Consider the following 18,233-nt stretch of genomic DNA (forward strand, 5'->3'; position numbering starts at 1 on the left):
CAGGAGCTACATTTTAAATTTTATTTAATTGTAATTAATGTAAATGTTAATAGCCACATGTGGCTATTGGCTGCTGTGTTGGACAGCACAGCCCTGAGTATATTTACTTACCTCATTTGTCTAGAGTGTTCTTTTAAGATATTTATGACCTAAAGGGCAAAGTCCCTTTAGAGGGACCAACTTGTAAAGATGGAAAGCATTTTCAAAAATACTCATTGGTTTAGATATAGGATTTTTCAGTCATGTAGAAAATATTTGTTACACTGTGATGTCAGTCCTGGAGATCTAGTGGTGGGGACACAGCAGGTCCAGGGTCTGCCTTCATGGGAGACAGCTATAGTGAGCTGTGACCGAGTACCTTGGAGAGGAGGTCCATGATTGGGGCATAGGACAGAGTCTTTTCTTAAGGGTCTTGGAAGGCCTTCTGGGGGAGGTGACTGAGACCTGAGGATGAACAGGAGTCGGGGTGAGGTGCTATTCCAGGCATAGGGAACAGCATAAACAGCAAGTGTGGAGGTCTGGAGGTATACACTTTTGAGCGTGTAAACTTTTTGCAAAAAGTCAGTTTTGTTTTTGTTTTACATTCAACAGGCTACCATTTAGAGGCAGCGTGGTCTTGCCTCTTAGATGTGGACACTACTGATGTCCTGTGCTGAGAAGTTGGGTGGGCCTGAGCTCTAGTCTCAACTCTACCACTATTTATCTATTCTTTTATTCAACAAATATTAAAACGCTTATATAATACAAATTATTTATATGTGCTTATTATGTATGGGACACTCTTGGGCTGTGGTGATATCAGTGGGGGCCCTGTGTTCTTGGAACTCAGAGTGCAGTGGTGTGGGCAGGCAGTCCAGCAGCCCCACCAATGCCTGTCTATTTGCGAACTGAAATCAGTGTTGTGATGGGAAGGAACCAGATGCTTCAGGCTGGGTGGTCAGGGAAACTTCTTAGAGGAAGGGCACTGGAGCTCATTGTAGGACATACTAGCAGGGGGAGTCAGGCTGGGTGTCTGAAGGCAAGGTAAAGTCATGGAGAGCCTGCAGTGTCTGACCAGGGAGTCCAGACCATCCTTTTAGAGCTTAAAAAACAATACAAAATTTTAGAAGCCCATCACATCCAGGGTAGTTGGAGGAAGTGACTGTGATTTGTTCTCTAGAGGCTATATCATCTTTTTCCAAGGTATATTTTTCCATCTAAGTTCATACCTGCAGGGAGAGTTGACAACTGCTTTCTCTCTTCCCAAACCCTATTTGTGGGAGGGAAAAGACCCCACAAAAAGCAGCTTAAGAATCAGAACTACAGTTGACCCTTGAACGACGTGGGGATTAGGGGCGCCAACCCTCCCTGCAGTCAAAAATCCACATATAACTTGCCCTCTGTATACCGGTTTCTCCATATTCGTGGGACCTCCCTATTTACTATTGAAAAAAAAAATCTATGTATAAATGGACCTGTGCAGTTCAAACCCTTGTTCAAGGGTCAGCTGTAGTGTTCTTATTTAAGATATTAGGAAATTTTTGTATCAACAGGTAATTCTTCTTTAAAAAGTTTTTTTTTTAATTCTTTTGACTGGATGACGTGTTCATAGGGTTCCAAAAAGTACAAAAGACTTTAGTGAAAAGCCTTCCTTTCCTGTTTACAGAGTCACCCAGTTCCCCTCCCCACAGGCAACTAGTGTTTCTTGTATATCATGCTAGACATATGCTGTGTATGTAAGCACAGGCTGTCTCTTTTTACTCCTTCTTCCCAAAGTGACATGTTATATATATTGTTCCACTATAGGTGCATTTCAGACTGATAAATATCTGAGAGCTGTAGGAAGTATTAATATTTGAAGAGTAGGCTTCATTCTAAAAATCCTTTTTTTTTAAAATGGTAAAATGTTTTGGTGCTGTACTTAAATAAAACAGAATGATTTTTGTGTTTTTTCAACAGTTTGTAAATAGGAAGAATTGAAGTTCTAAAAAGTAATTTCATCTTGAAGAGTATTAGAGGTTTTGTTACTGTCATCATGTTGCACGTCATTGGACCATGGTTCACACCAAAGTTCTGTTTATGGTTTCCCAGCTTCTGGAAAAGATGCTTTAAACCTGTGGTTTTTATTAACCACGTTATTAGTTGACATACAAATGTCTGTAGCTTAACAACCTACTTGTATGCCAAGTACAATAGATAAGGTAAAAATCAATCTCTTGCTTGGTAGGACTTCTAAGAATATTCATGTTAATTCCAGACCTTTTTATTAATTTAGTTAATTAATCTAGATATTGCAGAACACTAAAGGTGACCCAGAAGTCCTTCAGAAGAGGAGTAGCTGAGTTCTTTGCCATTGTAAATCTGGGGAGGGAGAGTGATGGGTATTTAAGATGGAAGATAAGTTTGAGAATCGTTAAATAAAAAGTCAGGATGGAGAACAGAAATGATAATTAGATCCTTTTTAGAGGTAAAAAGATATATACTGGGCTTCCCTGGTGGCGCAGTGGTTGAGAGTCCGCCTGCCGATGCAGGGGACACGGGTTCGTGCTCCGGTCCGGGAAGATCCCAGATGCCGCGGAGCAGCTGGGCCCATGAGCCATGGCCGCTGAGCCTGCGCATCCGGAGCCTGTGCTCCACAATGGGAGAGGCCACAACAGTGAGAGGCCCGCGTACAGCAAAAAAAAAAAAAAAAAAAGATATATACTAATGTGTCCATAGGGTATTTTCAGAAGGAAATCCCTGAAAATTGTTTTCCTTGGGAGTGGGGGGCTGGGGGCTCTCCACTTTCACTTTATAGTCTTCCAAATGCTTTTTTAAAAAACATAAATATATTATTTTTAAAACAAAAAACTGGGCTTCCCTGACGGCACAGCGGTTGAGAGTCTGCCTACCAATGCAGGGGACGTGGATTCGAGCCCTGGTCCGGGAGGATCCCACATGCCGTGGAGCAGCTGGGCCTGTGTGCCACAACTGCTGAGTCCACGTGCCACAACTAGTGAGCCTGCGCACCACAACTGCTGAGGCCCGCGTGCCTGGAGCCCGTGCTCCGCAACAAGAGAGGCCAGCGCAGTGAGGGGCCCACACTCCACAATGAAGAGTGTCCCCCGCTTGCCACAACTAGGGAAGGCCTGAGTGCCGCAATGAAGACCCAATGCAGCCAAAAATAAATTAAATAAATAAATTTATAAATAAATAATAAATTTAAAAATTAAAAGAAAAACTAGTTTAAAAGTAAATCAGATCCAAAGCAAAACATCTTTACTATTTGTGGTTAGAGGAATCTGTTAAATGGTGAGAACTGGAGTTTTGGTTAATTCCTATTGCAAAACCTTTTAGACCTCTATCAAGAATGATTTGAACAAAGTGTAAATTAACTTAGAGGTGTCGTCCAAAGATGGGAAAATATGATTGTGTGTTAGTGTGGTGTCCAATCATCACTTCCTTTGTCACAAGCTCTGATTTTTAACAATCTTTTTTTTTTGGAAACATCTTTATTGGAGTATAATTGCTTTACAATGTTGTGTTAGTTTCTGCTGTATAACAAAGTGAATCAGCTATATGTATACATATATCACCTTATCCCCTCCCACTTGCACCTCCCTCACCGCCTCGCTATCCCGCGCCTCTAGGTGGTCACAGAGCACCAAGCTGATCTCCCTGTGCTATGCGGCTGCTTCCCACTAGCTATTTACATTTGGTAGTGTATATATGTCAATGCTACTCCCTCACTTTGTCCCAGCTTACCCTTCCCCCTCCCTGTGTCCTCAAGTCCATTCTCTACATCTGCGTCTTTATTCCTGTCCTGCCCCTAGGTTCATCAGAACCATTTTTGTTTTAGATTCCATATATATGTGTTAGCATATGGTACTTGTTTTCTCTTTCTGACTTACTTCACTCTGTATAACAGACTCTATCTAGGTCCATCCACCTCACTACAAATAACTCAATTTCATTTCTTTTTATGGCTGAGTAATATTCCATTGTATATATGTGCCACATCTTCTTTATCCATTCATCTGTTTATGGATATTTAGGTTGCTTCCATGTCCTGGCTATTGTAAATAGTGCTGCAGTGAACATTGTGGTACATGACTCTTTTTGAATTATGGTTTTCTCAGGGTATATGCCCAGTAGTGGGTAACAGAATCCTTTTATTAGAGGTTTCTTCATTGGTGTGCTGGAAGCTACAAGACCTGACAGCCAACTAATGTTTTTTGAAGTACATTGAAATAATGTCAGCTTTCCTGACGCGAGCAACGTGTACCTTACTACTGTGTTGGGTACAAAATATGATATGTAGATTTGTCACATTTCTTTAGGAAAAAAATATTATTTTTGTAAAATCCTTCTTTAAAGTGCTTTTTATTTTCCTGCCTTTTAAGCTCATTTGAATACTAAAAATATTTTAAACTAGTATTGAACCCATTTCAGATTTCATCCTCAAACGTAAACACTCCAACTGGAACCAGGAGCATCTGGAAGCAATTCAGATATTATCACATAGGCTGAAGCTAATCACCTGGGCCTGGACACCCCAGGGGCTGCCTTTTAAAAATCAATTTCTTTAAAAGGAAGTTCACTCACATGGTTCAAAAATCAGAGGACACAAAGCTGTAGAGTGAGAGCCTCCCTCCTTCCCTGTGCTCTCCTCCACGGTTTATCTCTTCAAGCAGACAGCCTATTCTTAGCTCCCTTGCCCCCTTCCTGCCTTCTTCTTACTGGAGGCAACATACTGTCCACATGGTTACATACCTGTACACAGCAGCACATGGAGAGCTTCCTTATTATCTCTTTCTGTAGTTGCTAGTTTTTTTTTTTTTTTTAATGTCAGAAATTGGGAGTTAGTATTTATTTATTTATTTATTTATGGCTGTGTTGGGTCTTCGTTTCTGTGCGAGGACTTTCTCCAGTTGCGGCAAGCAGGCCACTCTTCATCGTGGTGCACGGGCCTCTCACTACCGTGGCCTCTCCCATTGCGGAGCACAGGCTCCAGACGCGCAGGCTCAACATTTGTGGCCCACGGGCCTAGCCGCTCCGCGGCATGTGGGATCCTCCCAGACCAGGGCCCGAACCCGTGTCCCCTGCATTGGCAGGCAGACTCTGAACCACTGTGCCACCAGGGAAGCCGTGTAGTTGCTAGTTTTGTTATGTGAGATGTGCCATGATTGATTTAATCTGTTTCCAGTCTTGACCCGTCACAAACAGTGCTTTAATGAATAGCTCTGCACAGTTATGTGTATATCTATAGAACAGATTCCTAAAAATGGAATTAATGATTAAAAGGAATATGCATTTGTAATTTTGATCATATCATCAAACTGTCCTCCAAGAGCTTGTGTGTTGGTGGATCCTTAAAGCTTTAAAAGCAGCACACTTAAACCCAGCATAGACATCACTGGATATTTTGTATGTTAGTTATTAATATAGTTGATAAATACTCAAGTTATTCTTCAGCTTGTGATTCTCTGTCATTTTGTACCTCTCAGCTGCTTGTGATTTATCTGTAATCTAATGGCATACTTTTTTTTTTTTTTTTTTCCTTTAAGACTTAATTTTCTTAGAGCACTTTCAGGTTCACAGCAAAACTGAAGGGAAGGTACAGAGATTTCCCATCTATACTCCTTGCCCCCACACATGCACAGCCTCCCCATTATCAGCATCCCCCACCAGAGTGGTACATTTGATACGATTGATAAACCTACATTGATGCATCGTAATTATCCCGAGTGCATAGTTTACCTTAGGGTTCACTCTTGGTTTGGTACATTCTGTGTGTTTGGACAAATGTACAATGGCATTTATCCATCATAATATTATCACACAGTATATTTTCACTGCCCTAAAAATCCCCTGTATTCCTCCTGTATCTCCCCCAGCTTCCTGCCCGCCCCCCAAAAAAGCACACTCCTGGCAATCGTTGATTATTTTTACTGTCTCCACAGTTTTGCCTTTTCCAGAATGTCATATAATTGAAATCATGTAGTATTTAGTCTTTTCAGATTGCCTTCTTTCACGTAGTAACGTGTATTTCAGGTTCTTCCATGTCTTTTCATGGCCTGATACTCATTTTTTTCTAGTGCTGAATAATATTCCATTGTCTGGATGTTGGTGTACTTTCTGGACTTCATGCATTCATTTTGTGTTGTGGGCTTTCTGATAGCCCACACACTTCCATATGTTGTACACTGACACCTCTGTGTCCAGAAGAAGGTCTTTCCCCTTCTTCCTGACTTGGTGTTGCTGCCTGCCAGCTACAGCTCCCAGCATTTGGGCCAGGGGACCTGGTCTCTGGCTGTCTGCTTTCCTGTACTTACATTGTGGCCAGGTAGTCTGAGGTGGCCCAGCACCTGGGGTTAGGGTGCAGAGGTTGAATCCTAGCTCAGCCCCCACATTCCTCCTCCTCTAGGACTTTTAATTGGGTTGCAGGGTGGCTAGGCAGCGCCTCCCCTTGGTCCTAGTGCCCTTCTCAGCCGTGATGGTGGAGAACAGTGAGCCCCTTTCTACTCCAAACCACCTGGTTGCGTTTCGGGGCTGCTGGGTGGTTTATGGTTGGTTTAGTGGTGGTTGCTGCTGTGCCAGTACCTTCTTTCCCACTTTTGTCCCAGGAAGGCTTTTCTCCTCCCTTCAGGGCTGAGGGAGGCAGCGTACAAACCACACTTAGGAAACTTTAAATTGTCCTAGCTGTCTGAGAATGGCATCTCCTGGGAACCTCTAAGTGAGTCAGATGAGGATAGGAGGCTGGCTGCAATTCCAGGACTCTCCTGATTTAGGATCCAGTGTGACAGAGAACTTCCACTCAGGACTGTCTTATAATCCTTTTATTCAAGTTTCAAGTGAGCCTAGTCCGCCGTGCACAGAACGAAGGCCTGAGAGCCGGCACTTGCTCCCACTGAGGAAGGCCTGGGAGGAGGTGGGTTGCCCAGCCAACCCCACTTTGACTCTTAAGAAGCAGATAGTGATCTTGAGGAAGGACATATTTTTTTGTTCAGTGTAAAATCATTGTTCAGAATAAAGTAAAACCCCATTCTGTACTAATTTATGTATCTACATAAAAGAAGCCTTAATCACAGAAGGTTTTAGAAAGAATTTGCTTTTAATTGTTTCCTAATAATTGTTGTAAAAAAAATAAAAGATGTCTTTTAGGAACTTGATTAAATGCCTAGATAAAGTTTATTTGTAATGGCATAAATGCCAATAAAACAGTGCCTTTTCTTTTCCTTTAAAAAAAATTTAATTCTTCATTGTTGGAGAGTTGTTCCATTATTTATTTGCATAGTCTCCGAGAATTTTCAAAGCAAAGTAAGCTTTAATTCTAGTAGAATCATCAGATTATTAGGACTTTACCTTACAGAAAAGATGATTGTTGGCACGAACCCTGTACCAGGCGTAGGGTGCCAGTCCTTGATGTGTGTGTATCGTTCAGTCCTCATAGCAACTTCGGAAGATGGGACAGTGATAGTGATAATAATGACTAATACTTATTGAGCCCTTACTGCATGACAGGCTAAGTGCTGTATACACATTGTGTGATTTAATTCCTTCATCAGTGATCCTAGAGGCAGGTACTATTTTCATTTCCAGTTTAGATCTGAGGAAGCACACATTAGGAGGGAGGAGTGAGTGACAGAGATGGACCTGAATTAAGCTCTGGCAGGGTAATTTTCTCACTACCCCAGACTGTTCTTCCTGTGTTGTCAGTGTCTAATTAGTAATATATTAATAAATGCACTGAAGAGACCTAGAATGGTCTCCAGGTCATCTAAGACTTATAACCCTGTGAAAATGTCTACCATTCTATGGATTCCTCATCTTTAGATGTGAACTTTTTCAGGATGCATTACCCTTTTTGGGTCAAGTTTTTTTGTATACAGTTTTGACTCAGGAATTAAAAATTCTTCTTGTAAAATTTTCCAGGGTTGATAAGTAAAAGTGCTCAGCTTTTGAAAGATTTAAGAGAAGCATTTAGGTAGTCATGGTTATAGTACAAGTAATGCCAAAGAAAATGTAGAGAAATTCTGAAAAAACTTTAAAGAAAGCAGACCTTTTTCACAGGGAATAAGGACTGCAGGTAGAAATAGGGGTGAGTGGGGAAGAGAAGATATCTGTGGGAGGGGAGTTTCATGCTCAGAAGTAGAGAAACATGAACACAAAACAGCATCAAAACTCTTAGGTAGTTTATTTCTAACACTACCATCTCTCGTTCTCCATCATGCCATTTAATCCTTGCATCAACCATAGGATAGAGGGTCATTGATGCTGAGGTGTAGCCAGAGAGTGAAATAGACTTGGCTGGTTTTCTGGAAGATAGAGGCAGCAGGAAAGAGGTGTAAGGAGAAGGATGAGTAGAACAATTTAACATTTCAAGAAAGTTCATTGTTGAATTTTGTTCTTTGTTTCTATTTTAGGAAACTAGTAATAGATGCTAAGATTACTACCTGATATCTTTGGCTAGACAAGTAACTTGTTAAAATTGATATTGTGTATCATCTGTAACTGGCACTCTTCTCTGTAATTCATTCTCTCATTCAGCATGCAGATGTTTGTTGAGGGCCTTCTATATGCTAAGCATTGTATGGCAGGTGCTGGGTAGACAGGATCCCTGCTTTCAAGGTACTTACAGCCTTGTGAGTTGTAACAAGAAGTTGATCATATGATTTTAAGACTCATTCATTATGTCTGTAGAGTGTGGAAAGTTCATACTTCCGGCCAATACCAGGTGTGATAAACTGGTTTGTACACATTTTGGGAGAAAAATCAGTTCTGCCAATACAGAGAATTTGGGGCTCCAAATGCAATTCAAAAGAGAAAATAAGGTATTATGACAGAAAGAGGAGAATTTAGAAAACCTGAGGGAAGATGTGTTTTCTAGATGGTTTGTTTAGCTGTTGCATTTGAAACAAGTCTTTCAAACAAAACTGTTTTCGGATGTTATTGGCTGGACAGATTGAGTCAGTCACTTGCCTGGTATTTGATTTTGTAAAATGAAAAGCTTTTTTCAGCCTGCTTGATAGTAGTTCATTCCTTGTTTAAGGTGAAATGCTGACTTCTGATCGTGATGCATAAGAATGGGTCTTGCAGCATGTCTGTCAGTGTGTGGTGTGACCATCCCCTGGACCAAGGTCTCTGCGTGTGGTCTAGGAGGGAAAGGTCCCTCGTGGTCACACGTGATGAAGACCTTCCGTTCCTGAGGCGGGCCAAGTTTGGTTGACTTTCTCCTTCGTAAGCTGCTGCTGTGGGCACCCCATCCTCACCTCAGTGTGATAGAGACTGGGGAGCTCGTAACTTCTTTTCTCAGGTCAGCTTAATTGAAAGGGGCTCTCGGGCAGGTCTCTGTGAGACCTGCCCGAGACCAGGGGAGGGAAGAGGTTCAGCCCCGCCCCCGCCCCAAGTGCCTTCAAACCAAGAAGAGTCATTTGTGGTTCCTCAGGGAGCTGGTGACTGGAGGGTGACTCCTCCAAATGTGTATGTTCTATCTCAAGTTCCTGGATGCAACCAGCAAGCCCCCGAAGAGAGAGAGTTCCTGTTCCCAGCGGTGGCAGTGTGACAGGCTGTCTGCTGTTCGCTGTGTGACAGAGCTCGTCTTCTGCTAAAGGTGAACCCCTGGAAAGTGGGGTGTCCTCGAATCTCGTTCAGCCTCAGCTTTGCTCTCTCCTTGGTCCGTCCCCCAGTGACTTGGTGGAAAGAAAGGAATTTATCTGGGATTGGAAGTGGTGGCGCTCTATCTTGAATTTTAGGAACTTCCGATGATTCAGATTGGTATTACCCAACCTGTGTGTTGGGACACTTGGTGTGTAGAAAGCACAGCTGTGTTATGTTGCAACAGCCTGGCTTTCCTGCTTCGCTCTCTTTTATCAATGTTTTGTTTTGAACTAGAGAACAGGAGAAAGTAATGGTGAGAAAAGGGTGATGGTGTGGGTATGATGGTGATGGTGATGGTATGGATGTGCCTTCCTCAAGCCCTACACAACCGCTTTGTCTGTTAAAAAAGCTATACGTCATATATGTGGTTGTAGACAGGTTCATATGTGTTTGGACTGCACAGGTGAGGACATAGCAGAATTTGTCAACCCTTTCTGAGCCCAAACAGCTGTGAGATGTGCTTGGACTGAAGCAGGATGAGAAAAAGTAGTTAAGGTGGACAAATTGTGGCAGACCAATAAAAACCAAAACCAAAAGTGAACACAAGCAGACATAATGCCTGCTACAGCCGTAAAAGGTGCATGTGCATTTGGACTAGAACAAGACTAAACCATTAAAGAAAATCAGTCAATTTGAGAATGGCAGCACGCTGGGTGCATTTTTAAAGGTAAGAAAGTTTTTGTGCAGGATAGAATAAAATAACCAGTATCTGTGGCACAGAGCACTCCTTTCCTGCTTTCGTCGTGTAGCCCTGGGGTACCATTGTCCCTGTTTTACAGTTGAGGGAATTAAGGCACGGAGATTAAGCAGTTTGCCCAAAGACACAGGGCTAATTGATTCAGACAGGATTTGAACTCCTGTGTTCCACTTGCAAGTGTTGTTTTTGCATTTCCATTTCCAATTCCAATTCCTACACTGGACTAGAGACCATGTTCTTCTGCATTTACCTGCTCTTGTCCTGGCCTGTCTGCCCTCTCCTAGGAAAAGTGCTTTGGCAGTCTTGGAAGAGAGTCAGTCAGGGGAGCGTCAGCAGGTTGTTCCAAGCTTTACATGTACAATATTAGTAGCCCAGTCCCTTCTTCTGGTTTATAGTGCTTGACACCTAATTTCCTCCCCAGCAGATAGGGAGGAAACGTGATCTCTATCATAACGGCTTCCATTTTCTAGTTTAAATGAGTTTCATTTTCACGTTCATAGATTAAGAAGCATTACATTAAACACACAGATACATTGATTTCTTTTTTTTTTAATTAATTAATTTTTGGCTGTGTTGGGTCTTTGTTGCTGCGCATGGGCTTTTCTCTAGTTGTAGTGAGCGGAGACTACTCTTCATTGTGGTGTGCGGGCTTCTCGTTGTGGTGGCTTTTCTTGTTGCAGAGCACAGACTCTAGGCACACGGGCTTCAGTAGTTGTGGCACGTGGGCTCTAGAGTGCAGGCTCAGTAGTTGTGACGCACAGGCTCAGTTGCTCCATGGCATGTGGGATCTTACCAGACCAGGGCTCAAACGCGCGTCCTCTGCATTGGCAGGTGGATTCTTAACCGCTGCGCCACCAGGGAGGTCACTGATTTCTTTTTTTGATGAGATTACTGAGTAAAAATGTGTGTACATGTGGACAGAACCTAGAAGGCAACAAACAGAAATGTTAGTTATGTTGGAGTGTTGTTTTCATTTGTTCTTACCTTATTTCATGTGGTCTTTGTGTCTGGAGACCTTAGGGAATCTCCAGGTTCAGGACAGTACAATAGCATAAAAGCTGTGGAATGGAACCCACAAAGCCACCTGGAAACACAGGAGCTGGGTTGTTGCTAGCAGCACGCCCTGGTCAGTGGTTCTCTCAGAGGTGTCTGCTGTATCCAGGAGTCGAGTCCTGTTGTCTCTTCATAGTTGAGTGTCCTGTAATCGTGAGGAAGCAACCCCAAATTGAGGGGCATTCTACAAAACAACTGACCTACCCTCCTCAGAAATCTCAGAGTTACGAAAGACAAAGTGTGAGGAACCTTTCTAGAGTAAAGGAGAAGACCAAGACATGACAACTAAGTGCGCTGGGATCCAGAATCAGATTTTGGATCAGGAAAAATAAGTGTGATAAAGGGCGTTTTGGAAAACAACTGGCCAGATCTGAGTAAGGGCAATCAGTATATTAAGTGTTGTATCAAGGTTAAATATCCTGAATTTTATAAATGTACTGTGCTGTGTAAAGGGTGTTCTTAGGAGGCACAAAATAAAGTACTTGGGAGGAAGGGCTCATGGTGTCTGCAGCTACTCTCACAGGTTCTACAAAACAGAGTATGTGTATATCCACTTGCAAGGAGTATCTAGTCCCTTACAGTCAGGCAGGAAGAAATGAGTATGTGTTCGAGGTGGTTTATGAGGCATGTAGGTACAGAGAACTCAGGAGGCTGAAAAGGAACTGGTCAGTTCTGCAGGGGCAGCCTACAGAAAGTCTTCATAGTCACTGTTTAATCTGAGGGAGGGCTGGACGTGGGGTTTTCTAGACTGAGAGAGAGTGCACCCAGAAGAAAGGTTGCTAATACATGTGCTGGCTCACGGTATTGTGGCTGGAAGGTAGGAGGTGCCTGGGAAAGAAGGGCTGGAAAGTGGGCAGGGGCCACCTACTGATGTGCTGTGTGAAGGAGTTTGAACTTCACAGAAGTGATGGAGATAAGATGCCTTCAGCTGCAAGTTACCTTTAAACTCCAACTAGAATGGCTTAAATGATAGGAAATGTATTTTCTCTCATTACGAGAAGTCTGAAGATGAAGAGGCTTCCAGAGTTGGATAATTTAGCCTAGAGATGGCTTCATGAACCCAGGTGCTTGTATTTTTTCTGCAGCCCTCCTTAGTGTTTGTTTTTGTTTTTGTTTGCAGTACGCGGGCCTCTCACTGTTGTGGCCTCTCCCGTTGCGGAGCACAGGCTCCAGACGCGCAGGCTCAGTGGCCATGGCTCATGGGCCCAGCCGCTCCGCGGCATGTGGGATCTTCCCAGACCGGGGCACGAACCCGTGTCCCCTGCATCGGCAGGCGGACTCTCAACCACTGCGCCACCAGGGAAGCCCCATCCTTAGTGTTTGAACAGTGTCTCCTCTCCTGGTTGAAGAGGGTTGCCACAGTCGCATGATGAAATCCAGTGAGGAAAAAAGAGATCTTTTTCTGAGCATCCCTTACCAGTAGGAAGGAAAACCTTTTCCAGAACTGTCTTGGCTGACTTGCCTTCAGTTCCCTTAGCTGGGATTGTGTCACCTGGAAGGGGAAGGTGATTGTGGCGGTTCTTGCTCCTTGCCTGAGAAGGTGTTGCCCTTCCTAAAAGGAACATCCCGGCCAGCCAGCCGAGGAGGTTGTTGGGGGAAGCAGTCAGAAGGGTTTGCACCATGGAGAAAAAGATTTTCAGTTTTCTAAAAGTGGGTGGTGGGAGGGGGAGTGGCTTTTAAAATTTTTTTTAAAAGCCACATGGGCACATCACCCCACCATTTTACCATTACGACTCTATTTTTGGCATATTACTTTCCAGCTACTGCCTACACGCACGTACTTTAGTTCTAATCTTACTCTGTGTGCTATTTTGTGTACAATTTCCATTTGCATGTTTTTACATAACATACATTTTCCTGTATTTGTACAGTCTTCATAATTATTTTAATAGATGTATAGTGGTTTATAGTATTATACAGCAATTTATCAAACCTCTGTTATTGGATAACAATAATAATAATAGCTAATACTTTCTGAACACTTAGCATCCACAGGCACTGTTTAAGTGCTTTACATTTATTAATTCATTTAGTCCTCACAACAGCCCTATGAGGTGTAGTAGCCATTATCACTCCCAGTTTCTAGATAGGGAAACTGAGGCACAGAAACTCTAACTTAACCAAGGTCACACAGCTAGTAAGTGGGGAGCAAGAAGCAGAGCTGGCATTCAAATGGTGGCAGTATGGGTCTAGAGTTGTAATAACCACTAAGTTAAACTACCTCTGGGTATTGTTTGCATTTGTTTTGATGTTACAGGTAATTCTATGATGAATGTACTTGTACATATCTTGTCGTTTATACTTGCATGTATAGCCAGGTTGTTGTGGGTTGGACAGTGCCTGGTCAGTGAGGAACTAGAGATGACATATATAGGCCACATTAGAGAAGTGTTACTTTGAGAGGGACTGGAAAAAAGGAGTTGCTTTCATTTTCATGCTTGATTACTAGGAAGGATGGTCTATTTTGTTTACTGTTTTTTATCTTCCTTTGTGATATTTACCTGCTATATCCGTTGTGCATTTATTCTTGGGATTCAGTGTGTTTAGAATCTTTCTGTAAAATTGACCCTTAACCCTTTCTGTATAATTCAAGTATTTTTTAAGCTCCTATTTTCTTTTACTTTCAGTTATTTTTAGTTTCTATATATGTCTTTATTTTCATTTCCTGTAGCTTCAGCACTCTGAGAAATCTCATTTTCTGTTAAGGTTGGGGTTTTTTGATAATTTACCTTTTAAATATGTAATCACTTAAGGCTAGACTTTAATTTCCTCAAATTACTATTCGTCTTACCTGATGCCCAATTACTATTTTACACACATACGTTCTTATAAAGCATTTTAACATCATAATTCAGTGAACTAATTAAATTTCCATTGTTTTCCTTTAATTTGTATATCTGCATTTGCCATATACTGCACTATTGTTGTTTTAGAATATATGATAAAATCTATCATTTTAGATAGCCTTCCTCTTATCTCTGTTTAACTTTCCCTTCTTCAGAATTTGAAAAATATTCTTCCTGTTTTATTTTCCCAAATGAACTTTCAGATCATTTTGATGTTACTGTTAAGACGTGCTAGTGTTCCATGTTAAACGCCCCTTTAGGTTAAGATCATAGTAACATATGACAGTTGGAGAGCTCTTATGGTTGCTTAGTTTCTCATTTCCGTTTCTGTTTAATTTCTAGATTTTGGATCATTGTTTGACTTGGAAAATGATCTTCCCGATGAGCTGATCCCCAATGGAGGAGAATTAGGCCTTTTAAACAGTGGGAACCTTGTTCCAGATGCTGCTTCCAAACATAAACAACTGTCAGAGCTTCTGCGAGGAGGCAGCAGCTCTAGTATCAACCCAGGAATAGGAAATGTGAGCTCCAGCAGCCCCGTGCAACAAGGCCTTGGAGGCCAGGCCCAGGGGCAGCCGAACAGTGCAAACATGGCCAGTCTGGGTGCCATGGGCAAGAGCCCTCTGAACCAGGGAGATTCTTCAGCCCCCAGCCTTCCCAAACAGGCAGCCAGCACCTCTGGGCCCACTCCCCCTGCTTCCCAAGCACTGAATCCTCAAGCACAAAAGCAAGTGGGGCTGGTGACCAGCAGCCCTGCCACGTCACAGACAGGACCTGGTATCTGCATGAATGCTAATTTTAACCAGACCCACCCAGGCCTCCTCAATAGTAACTCTGGCCATAGTTTAATGAACCCGGCCCAGCAAGGGCAGGCGCAAGTCATGAATGGATCTCTTGGGGCTGCTGGCAGAGGAAGGGGAGCTGGAATGCCATACGCTACTCCGGCCATGCAGGGGGCCGCGAGCAGCGTGCTGGCTGAGACGTTAACTCAAGTTTCACCGCAAATGGCCGGTCATGCAGGACTGAACACAGCGCAAGCCGGAGGCATGAGCAAGGTAAGTGAGCTTCAGTGCTTTGAATTCTTCCTATTAACCAGGGTCACATTCCTGTCCTCCTTTAGGCTTTCCTCCTGCCCCTCCCACATGGAAGAGACAGATTTGGTATTTAGTGCCCTTCTTTCCAGGATACAGGTCTCTGCCCCATGCCTTTAAAGTGGGAATTGTTGAAGAAGCCAGCGATAGGCTAGCTTGCATGTCAGACAGTTGAAACTTAGGGAATGAGTTTGGACTGATAACCAGTTTTCAGCCTCTGAGGAGAATGTGTGGAAGTAGAACCACATGGTTGAAAGAGGCAGCTTCTGCTGGGAATCAGCTTTTTGTTGCAGCAGTGAATCCGGTAAAGGCTCTTTACCTTCACTTCACGCAGCCGAACAAGTCGTTACTCTTCATGCCCTTCCCTTTTTACAACCAACTGGTGAAGTGTCTTTTGTCACAGTCTCCGTTTTACCAACAAAGAAGCTAGGTTCCAAGCTGGTCAGCTACCTGCCGTGGTTAACAGGGAAGAGATAACATGGCAGAGCCAGGGGGCAGCATGGGGCCTCGGGTCCCAGAGGAAACTCAGGTTTTCAAAGTGGGGTCCCCAAACCAGCAGCATCAGCATCACCTGGGAGCTTGTTAGAAGTGCAAAGCTACCGACTCCAGATGGTGTGACGCCTGTGCGGGGTTGAGAGCTCTGCTCCAGGGAAAGGCCTTGCAACTGGTGTGTAGCGTAGGAACTGAATTTGGAGAAAGGGAAGGCAGATGCCAGGGTAGATAGGAGACCACTGGGAAAGCGAGAGCTGACAAGGGAAAGAGGGCGGGCTGATCCCACTGGAGCGCCAAACACCGAGATGCACTGAGAAAAGTCTTCTCAGCTACAGCCACCAGTGCACCTGTTTCAGGCAGTATTTGGTACAGCAGATTCCAGAACAGTAAAACAGTTTGGGCTGTTCTTTGGATTTGATTAGTCCCAAATAAGGGAAAGGGAGAGATCACAGTAGAGCACAGTTTCCCCACAAGGTTGATGCGAGCATTAGGTGACAGCTGTGAACCCTGTGACTGGCTTAGGTAAGGAGGAATTTTTTTTCACTTAAGTAAAGGTGAAGTAATTCCAAACGTTAAAATTGCATTTATCTCTTTTGAAATGTTATTAAGGGGGAATATGAACTTAATTTTTAGTTGTCCCTGGCATTTGAAGAGGGGTCTGTGTGTGAATGTGCCTTTCGGAGTTGGGTTGAGAAAAGATTTCTGTGGGCTTAGGGTTCATGGATAGATTGATGTTTGTTCCTTCCTAATTGACTCATCACTCTTGTCCACGCTGCCCAGTTACGAAAAACTATTTTGGAGAATTTAAGTCACATGCAAAAGTAGACATAGGACTCTTAAGTAATCTTAAAAATTATTGAGGGAAAAAAAAAATTATTGAGGGGCCCAAGTGGATAAAACGTGGATATATCTGTCCATATTAGCCACATTAGATACTAAAACAGAATTTTAAAACACAAGCACACATTCCATTAGCCGTTAAGTATAGTGATATCACATGTCACAGAGCCTCTGGAAAACTCCTCTGTGTTCTTGTAAGGGAATGAGAGCAAAAAAGGCAAATAATGTCTTAGTATTATATGAAAATAGTTTTGACCCCTGGAAGGAACTGAGTCCCTCCACCACACTTGGAGAGCCATTGATAGAATGTATATATATATATTCCTAGAAGTTAGACTTGGCATACCTGAGCACAGTGCCACTCTCACATGTAAATAAATGATTTCCTCATGTCATCAATGTCCACTGAATATTCAAATTTCCAATGGTTGCGTATGTCATGATTTGTTATTACAGACTTTTTCCCCCCAGCTCTGAATAACCTATATTTTATTCAGTTGATATGGCTCTTAAGAATTTATTAATCTCTAGGAGTCTTACAACGTATCTGTAGGAGAATCTAGTTGTTTTGCTCGTTTATTTTTTTGTTCTGGGGGTTTCCTATAGTCTGGGCTTTGCTGATAATGTCTCCTTCACTCCATGTTCCTCTGCCAACTTTTTCATTCCTTTGTACAGAGTGATCTTTCTTTCAAATGACACTTAGCTAGTGTTCACTATGTGGAAAGTGAGCCACGTTAGTGCTTTGCGGGCAGCCATCTCTGTCCCCTGTAGGTACCCTAAAGAGGCTGATGGCGAAGGAGGAGTGGGAACTGGCATTTTTGAAAGATTGTCATGGCCTTTGGTTGGGACAAAAGAACTAACAGTGGTGGACAGATAGTAGGTGTAAGAGACAAGTTCATTTTAAGCGGAATAAGATTTTAAAATGCACTCGGGAAAAGAAACATTTTTACAAAGGTAATTTTGTTTTAAAAATTATTGTTACAAAGGAAATGCAGATTTCCTATAAAATAATTTAAATAGTAAAAAAAGAGCAGCCCCTCTCTCCTTACAGATAACCACTTCTGTCTATACAGATGTATTAACACAGATTCTTTTTTAGTATGAAATGGAACCAAACTATTGGGTTGGCCAAAAAGTTCCTTCAGTGTTAAAGTAAAAATAAAAGGCACGTTTTTCATTTTCACCAAGAACTTTATTGAACAACGTATTCACCGTTTTGTGCCATTTCTGCCATTTCTGCCATTTTTCAGGGAACTTCATAATTCCATCTTCAAAAACTTTTTTTTGAGCAAAGAACTGTTCCAGGTGCCTTTTACAGTCTTCCAGGGAATTGAAATTTTTTCCGTTAAGAGAACTTAGTAAAGACCGAAATAAATGGAAATCGAAAGGTGCAATGTCTGGTGAATACAGCAGATGAATCAGAACTTCCCAGCCAAGCTGTAATAGTTTTTGCCTGGTCATCAAAGAAACATGTGGTCTTGTGGTATCTCGATGGAAGATTATGCGTTTTCTGTTGACTAATTCTGGACACTTTTTGTCGAGTGCTGCTTTCAGTTGGTCTAATTGGGAGCAGCACTTGTTGGAATTAATCGTTTC

At 42.6% G+C, this 18,233-nt stretch overlaps 1 protein-coding gene across 2 annotated transcripts in view; it reads left to right on the top strand.

The window, feature by feature from the left end:
• The window catches only part of CREBBP (CREB binding protein), a 131,423-nt gene that overhangs the window by 9,515 nt on the left and 103,675 nt on the right, over window positions 1–18,233 (top strand). For both annotated transcript variants that reach the window (XM_030848519.2, XM_030848516.3), the window contains exon 2: window positions 14,557–15,269. In XM_030848519.2, the coding sequence (XP_030704379.1) occupies window positions 14,557–15,269 (713 nt within the window). The remainder of the gene's footprint in view (window positions 1–14,556; window positions 15,270–18,233) is intronic.

The sequence above is a fragment of the Globicephala melas genome, chromosome 15 (assembly GCF_963455315.2).
Source record: "Globicephala melas chromosome 15, mGloMel1.2, whole genome shotgun sequence".
Taxonomy (NCBI): domain Eukaryota; kingdom Metazoa; phylum Chordata; class Mammalia; order Artiodactyla; family Delphinidae; genus Globicephala; species Globicephala melas.